The sequence below is a fragment of the Symphalangus syndactylus genome, chromosome 9, assembly GCF_028878055.3.
Source record: "Symphalangus syndactylus isolate Jambi chromosome 9, NHGRI_mSymSyn1-v2.1_pri, whole genome shotgun sequence".
Lineage (NCBI taxonomy): Eukaryota > Metazoa > Chordata > Mammalia > Primates > Hylobatidae > Symphalangus > Symphalangus syndactylus.
In genome coordinates this window covers 109,761,958-109,769,375 of record NC_072431.2, presented here as the reverse complement: position 1 = coordinate 109,769,375, position 7,418 = coordinate 109,761,958, and the positions used below count along the sequence as shown (strand labels likewise).

Below are 7,418 nucleotides of genomic sequence, written 5' to 3'. Positions count from 1 at the left end.
CACTGTCCTGGGCTTTGGGGCTCTGCATTCAGGCAATGTGAAGGACTAAAGCCACTACCTCCTAAGTAAGGATTCCTGTCGCCCTTTCCTCATACCCAGACTTCCAAGTTCGTAAGGTAGACGATGTCAGGAAAGGGCATCATAGACAACTAGCACTGAACTAGACGGTCACGAGCCTTCCCACACAAGTATATGTAGTAGGCAGACAAGAGATAAATATGAAATTTTACTTGACAACAGTAAAGGGGAAACAGGAAAAAAGGTGCCTCGAGCAAAGTCAATGACTTGGTGGTGGCAGAGATTGTTTCCTCCAAAACCAGAATGGTAGTAACTAGGGCAAATTTCACAGGCCTACCACCAACCTCACCAGTCCAGGAATTATATAGGAATGGTCACATTCCTAATGATGGTGAAGCAGAAAGCCCTCCCCCCAGAGAGACAGCCCACTGGGGTCCCAGCTCAAGCTCTTCGAAACATGGCAGCTACAGGTCAAGAGACTTTGGCAGAGATGTCCGAAATTCTTCAAGGAAGGCGTCACGATCAGAGGGACGGATCCAGCTCAAATAGCTTTCTAGGTACAGGGGGAGAGACCTGGAGAGCAAGAAGGATGATGCCTAAGGGTGAAAGATTGGCAGAAAGCTGGGCAGCCATGCCCCCTCTTTCAGTGTTCACCACCCACAATAGGTCCAAGGACTCTAGGACACCAACTGCCCCTCAGCCCCAAGCCAGCAGGCCTGAGCCTCACCACATAGCATCTTCCTGTGGCCCCTTAGTTTGGGCCTCCAGCCTCCACCAGAGTGCAGTGGCCTCATCCCTCCGATCTAGCCTCTTCAGAGTCTGAAGCAGGTGAAAGTAAGTGTCTCGATTACCTGTAGCCCCAGCCCAGAGTACAGTCTTAGAATTTGACATAGTCTCAGGCATTGTTTTACAAAAAGGGAAACTGATGCCTAGAGAGAGGAAGTATCTTGCCTACACTCACATATGGAAGCGGGGGCAGATCATTGACAACCATTCCCATCCCAGTGTCCATCATCTGTCCCCTACTCCTGTGCAACCCACCACAGCAGTCATGTGTCTTTGTGTCTGAGGATATCGGGGAAACCAGGGAACTCTTGAGAGCCCTGCCTACACACTTTGTATGTTTGAACACCTGGATATATCCCTAGGCATATATAGCACAACCCCAATCACCCCTCCTGTCTGAGAACATCACTCTTACACTTACACCCAAGTATTTCCCATGGGCCTCTCTGTCCTTGCACATCTATGCATAGCCAATGTCATGCAAGTATACATACCTGGGCACATCTGCACACCGAGGAGGAAGTCCTGTAAGGCTTTGGTATCCTGGCCGCTGGCCACCCATTCCAGTCCACGACTAATTAGGGCGGCTGCCCGAAGCTGCTGCAGTGCCACATCTGACTTACATCCCTGCTCACAGTTGAAAGCTGCCCCTGGGGACCACTCCCAAAGTCAAGAAGTGTCTTCCCAGCCTCACAGTCACCAAAACCCCAAATCCTCCTCTATTTCTTCTTGTGTCCACAGTCCCTTTCTCTTAAGTCTCCTGGTGGGCTGGGACACATTAAAGGGAACCCACTTCCACCACTACCACTTCCAGGAGGTAAGAGGAAAACTGAAAGTCTAGATCACCTTGTTCTTTTTCCTCAGGTGTGGCCCAGAAGAGCAGCTCGAGGCACCTGAAGTAGGACACGGAACAGGGGTGAAGAGGAATCAATTTCAGAAACTCTAGGGTGAGTAGGTGAACATGGAGCTCACCAACTCAGGTCCCAATCAGAAAATCATCCCTCCACGACCCCTCTAGGACCCCGGGCTCACCTGCTAAATTCACTAATTGCCACTTTTTGGGCACCCAGTTGAACCCAGGCCTGGCCCTGAAGCAGGTGGGTGGCAGAGACCCAGAGTGGGCAGTATGGCAGTTCCTTGGTTCCTTTTCTGGCATCTTCCCACAGCCGGGACATCTTGGGTAGCAGAGATGATGTGCGGCTCAGCAACTCCTCACATACAGTCAAGGCATCTTGGGCTCTGCCTGCCTGGATCAGTGCTACCGCTGCCTCCAGAAACACCTCAGGCATACAGGGCCCTGGAGGGGATGGGGGTGGGGAGAACTGGAGTGGGAAGAAGAGGCAGTGTCTTGAAAGGCATGAGCCACCATCCCCAACCTCTTCACCAGGCTCTGGTACCATGCAGAGTCCTGGAACCCCAGACTGGACAGACAGAATAGAGGAAAAAACAAAAAATTGCAGTCTTGCTGTATTCCAAAGGGGACACCAACCCGTCTACCCCATTGCAGAGAAGCTTGAAGACACACCCACCCTTGGCTCCAAGCTATCCAGCAACAGGGCCAGCAGGTCCAAGTAATGCTCTGCAGCGTCTCCTGCCCTAAGGAGTAAGAGCCCATAAGCCTCACCCTAGGCCCTAGCAGGGAACCTGCAAGGGTCGTGAGAATGTTCTCTCTTAGCTAACAGAGGGATGCTCATGAGCCCTGAGGAGGAGAAGGGGAGGGAAGGTCTTAGGGCTCCAATTCTGGCTCAGTATGGATCTACTCCAGTTACAGAATGGACTGGGGAAGAGACTTCAGAGTGTCAAAGATAGAGGAGGTTAATGTCTTAGTGAAGAGTCCTCAGTTCAGGTCTAGAAGCAAGGTAGGAGGCTGGGGAGTGGCGACCTATGTCCTGCCACTGCCTCATTCATCCCCCAAGTCACAAGAACAAAAGCAGGGCCACACCCCAGGGGAGGCATCAGAAGTGGGAAGAGAAGCTCAGGTGAGCAAGGGGAACCTCACCTCCCCGTCTGTAGGCACCTGCTTGCTAGTATGTGCTTGGTCTGGCTCTGAGTGCCACAATGAAGGGGTGAGGCTAGGTCAGGTGGTGGCAGTAGTAATTCTACCTCAATGAGAAACTGTGGGGCTTTGGAACTGCAGGGGACATTCAAGGCCTAAAAGAGAAAGAAAAAAATTGTATCTATGATCTTTGGGAGCTATACTTCCTTATACTTGGATCTTGACTAGTCAAGTCACCCCAACACAAGCACCTCAGGAATCCTCCATCCCACATCTTCACCTGGCAGTTCCCTACCTCAACTAGCAGCTCCAGACTCTCCAGCTCTGCTGTTGTGTCCCCCAGTTGCTGATAGAGCCTAGAGGCCTCCAGAAGTGGAGGACCCCAGGCTGATCCCTCTTTCAGGGCTGCAACCAAGTACAACAGTGCTCTCTGCGGATTTCCCTAAAGGGATAGGAAGACACGGGCCTCAGCTACCCTTACAAAGCAAAAAGCTATACATAATGCTTGTGGTTTCCCCAATCCACCCTAGGACTGTCTTTACCATCTTACGGTGACAGGACCCCAGTGCTGTGTACACCTGGACCAACACAGGCCGTGGACACAGGCCTGAGACCACTTCATGAAGGCTGCTTAGTGCCTTGTCTGGGTTCCCTGTGATCAGCTCCTGGAGACCTGAGGACAATCAGGGTGTGAGCTTGGAGAGGCCTATAGAGCAGGGGTCATGATGGGGAACAAGGGTCTAAGAAGCCCATGGAACTGAATGGGACAAGAGAGAGGGCATGAGTCTGGAGGATCACTTAAGGGAAGAAGAGATGAGTCAGGTTGCTAGCTGACCTTGGCGGTAGGCAAATGCTGTTAAGAGGACATCCTTCAATCCTTGGGCATCCTGCAGGGTCAATGGAGCATCTAATTCCTCAGCTTGGGGACTCCAAGTTTTCAGAAGTAACAGCAGATCCTCAGAGGCTCCACTCTGGGGAAAGGACAACCAGAAGCTCCAAGTGTACAACCTCCCCAGCTTCTCCTATCTCCATCTATCCTGGCTAGACCTTGAGCTCAAGGGTCCTCTTGATCCTTGAGGACACAGGCCTCGGCTACCCTTACAAAGCAAGAAGCTATGCATAATGCCTGTGGTTTCCCCCAATTCTAAGAGATAGATAGCTATGAGGCAAGGATTAAAAAAAGGAAGAAAAACCTGGGGCAGTGATGATCTATTCTAGCGTGCCTCCTCACTCAGGGCAAGGACCTTATTTGAGTTACCAGTAAGGAGACTAAGGCTGAGAGGTGACTTCAGCAAGATCACAAGAGCCCTATCCCTATCCAAAAAAAAAAATTTTTTTTTTTTTTTGAAACAGTGTCTCCCTCTGTCACCCAGGCTGCAGGGCTGGAGTGCAGTGGTGTGATCATAGCTCACAACTCACTGTTGCCTCCACCTCTTGGGTTCAAGTGATCCTCCTACCTCAGCCTCCCAAAGTGTTGAGATTACAGGTATGAGCCACCATGCCTGTCTCATTTTTAAAAAACACTCCTAAGAGAATCCCCACAATGAGAGACCAACCAGGGCAAGGTCACCCAAGAGTCCCAGAGAGAATCCAGGTTTTCGGACCACCAACCCAGCCGCCTGTCCAGTACATGATGATGCTACTGCAGCTGGAGAGAAAGGAGGAGGAAGGAAGTAGGAGACCCTCAGCTTCAGATCACTTTCCCTATTACCTGGTTGCCATTCAGGGTCTCTAGCAACAAGGCCAGGTCCCCAAGGCGGTCAGCGCTCAACCAGAGGGCAGCCTGCAGACCAGCCAGGCGGTGCAGGGCAGACAGCAGCTCCGGCAGAAGGCAGGAAGCACGAAGGACAGAGTCCCACAGCTCCCTGAGCCCCTGTTCCAACCTGGGCCCCCGCTGCTCCTGTGTCTCCAGCACTGTAGAGTATACACACACACATAGACACACACACAGCTGAGGTAGCACCTCATCCTCCATCTCCCCACACACTCTGGCTTTCCTCTACTGCAGGACCCCAAAGGTCACAATAATAATACCTCAACCTGGTCTGAGGAGCACAGAGAAGGGCACCTCTCTCCATGGAGGTGACAGATGTTGTTGATCCTCCCATCTCCTTGCAATAACTTAAACCCAGACTGAAGTTGGCAGAGGAATCAGGGACAATCTCTGGCCCTCACCTCTCTCTAGGCCCCGCTGGATATCCTGGGCCTGATCCTCTGTGAAACCCTGGGCCAAGCTTGCTCTCAGGATAATGAAGTTGCAGGTGACAGTCAGCTCCAAGGGAAGAACAGAAACAGCTGCAGGGAGCCCTGGAGCAGCAATGTTGGTCTTACAGACTGCTCCCCCATGGAAGATCCTCCAAATAAGATCCCAACCCAGAGATAACCCCACTCCAACCAAAACAGCTACAATAAAGAACCCACCCTCCAGCCGATTAGCTAAGGATTAAAAAAAGAACCCAACTTTGGACAGAGAGTCTGGAAAGGGCAAAAAAGTTATCCAGATCAGACCATCTTGGAAACCATTTTTCAAATGCCACTCTGTGAGTGTGTAAGGAAGAGAGGGATTTGCCTGTACAAAGATGATTCCACTCCAGTCTCCTCTGTGCCTTAAACAGGACTCCCTGCCCCCTGAGTAATTATATCGATCCCAGAAATGCAGGAGCGGATGAGTCTCTGGCTATGGAAGAGGGGAACTGACCATCCTGGTGAGGACCCGCCTACCTTGCAGACTACGGAGGAGCCCTTTGAGCCCTTCCAGTGCATCCTGAGCCAACTGCTGTCGCCTCAGAATCAGACCGGAGTTCTGAGCTACCTGCCACATGAGGGAGGGGTTGTCACTGAGGATCAATCCTTTTTTTCTCCCCTTGCAGCAGTGGCAAGGGATGCATTCTCCAGCCATTTCTGGCTCTTTGGTCAAGCTCAGCCCCTCCCCATCGGTTGGGGTAAATCCACTGCAAACCCGCTTTCAGAGATCTTGGGGCTGCAAATCGAGGGTGCCAGCAACCGTGTTACCTTGGCCTGTCGAACGAGCCGGTCATTCTTTTCCCTCCACAGGTCTAGGCAGCTGGAGCCCACAGAGGTGGTCTGGCGGGACATGGTGGCCGAGGCTGGGCCCGGAGACCTGAGGCGGACTTCGGAAGGATGAAGCTGGCCCGCCCAAACTCCCAACCCCAGCGGGAAGGGGCCTGGGCACTTCCGCACCCCGCCGAGCTCCCGTGCTTCCCTCGGGGTCCCAATCCACCCGCCCAGGCTTTCCAGGACAGATGGGACACTCTCTCCCCGCGGCCCGCCCGGCTCTCAACCTCGCCTCTGGTTGGCCGGGCCTGCGAAGCTCTGGGCTGCGGTTGGTCCTCTTCAAGAGTTAGTTCCCGCGGGAAACTCGGGGAGGAAACGAGTCAGCAACCCCAGATAGGCTTAGGCGGGCTAGAAGCGGAGACCGTGTCTGACTGGGGCAGTCGCACGGCCGGCGGTGCGGCCCGCTCGGCCCTCGCGGAGGCCACAGCCTCGAGAAAGGGTGGGCGGGGGCCAGTTTCGGCCCCACAGTCCGTGGCTCGACCCTTCCTCGCTGCCACACCCCCAGGTCCGCCTGGGTTCCCGCTTCCACCGAGGGCCGGCTGCGAGGTGCATGCTGGGAGTCGTAGTACCGCCCCGGTGCGGAACAGCTCCGCCCCGGCGGACGGTGTTTCCAGAAAGCGGTGACTGGACACGACGGTGCTCCGTAATTGTCCATCCTTTCTCTGCTCACTGTCGAGCACCAACACGCTCACCAAGGTCGGCTTTCTACCGCGTGTAGTCTGCTGGCAGTGCCGCTCTGTACTTGCACTGCTCAAAGGTACCTGCCCAATCATTTCAAATTAAATGGAGCTAGAAGAATTGAATATCCATATGCAAAAAAGACAGGAAAGAAAACGCGACCATACATACATACATAAAATCAACTCAATGGATCACAAACTAAATATAAGAGCCAAAAATATAAAACTTCTAAAAGAAAACGTAAACCAGCCTAACATGGTGAAACCTTCTCTACAAAAACACAAAAATTAGCAGGGCGTGGTGTCGTGCGCCTGTAATCCCAGCTACCCGGGAGGCTGAGGCGGAAGAATCGCTTGAACCCGGGTGGCAGAGGTTGCAGTGAGCCGAGATCGTGCCATTGCACTCCAGCCTGGGTGACAGAGTGAGACTCCGTCTCAAAAAAAAAAAAAAAAAAGAAAAGAAAACGTAAGAGAACAGCTTTATGACCTTGGGTTTGGCAACAAGTTCTTAAGACACAGCACTAGCCGGGCGCGGTGGCTCACGCTTGTAATCCCAGCACTTTGGGAGGCCGAGGCGGGTGGATCACGAGGTCAGGAGATCGAGACCACGGTGAAACCCCGTCTCTACTAAAAAATACAAAAAATTAGCCGGGCGTTGTGGCGGGCGCCTGTAGTCCCAGCTACTCGGAGAGGCTGAGGCAGGAGAATGGCGTGAACCCGGGAGGCAGAGCTTGCAGTGAGCCGAGATCGCGCCACTGCACTCCAGCCTGGGCGACAGAGCGAGACTCCGTCTCAAAAAAAAAAAAAAAAAAAAAAAAAAAAAAAAAAAAAAAAAAGACACAGCACTAAAAGCTTGAACAATT

At 52.8% G+C, this 7,418-nt stretch overlaps 1 protein-coding gene across 15 annotated transcripts; it reads right to left on the bottom strand.

Moving 5' to 3' along the window:
• Nucleotides 1-213: 213 nt before the first annotated feature.
• FANCG (FA complementation group G) lies at nucleotides 214-6,430 on the bottom strand. Of its 15 annotated transcripts, none has more exons than XM_055293846.2 (15): nucleotides 6,103-6,423; nucleotides 5,813-5,921; nucleotides 5,522-5,612; nucleotides 4,976-5,107; nucleotides 4,512-4,714; nucleotides 3,636-3,771; nucleotides 3,343-3,473; nucleotides 3,096-3,242; nucleotides 2,804-2,955; nucleotides 2,334-2,400; nucleotides 1,837-2,126; nucleotides 1,651-1,697; nucleotides 1,299-1,454; nucleotides 746-869; nucleotides 214-591 (listed from the first exon to the last, which is right to left on the bottom strand). In XM_055293846.2, exons 2-15 carry the CDS (start codon nucleotides 5,894-5,896, stop codon nucleotides 483-485), a joined length of 1,869 nt encoding a protein of 622 aa, XP_055149821.1. In that variant the 5' UTR covers nucleotides 5,897-5,921; nucleotides 6,103-6,423; the 3' UTR covers nucleotides 214-482. The 15 variants fall into 15 exon arrangements, 13 of the variants coding, with proteins under 13 accessions (XP_055149821.1, XP_063465873.1, XP_063465875.1 ...); XM_063609803.1 differs by having other exon boundaries at nucleotides 749-869; nucleotides 6,103-6,232; XM_063609805.1 differs by having other exon boundaries at nucleotides 2,822-2,955; nucleotides 6,103-6,232.
• Nucleotides 6,431-7,418: the final 988 nt, after the last annotated feature.

Coding starts and splice junctions, on each gene's coding strand:
- FANCG (XM_063609801.1), bottom strand. CDS start 5,896: ATGTCCCGCCAGACCACCTCTGTGGGCTCCAGCTGCCTAGACCTGTGG. Junction 3,474..3,635: donor AGCATTTGCCTACCGCCAAG/GTCAGCTAGCAA, acceptor GATTGTCCTCAG/GTCTCCAGGAGCTGATCACA. Junction 592..745: donor CCACAGGAAGATGCTATGTG/GTGAGGCTCAGG, acceptor CTTGCTCTCCAG/GTCTCTCCCCCTGTACCTAG.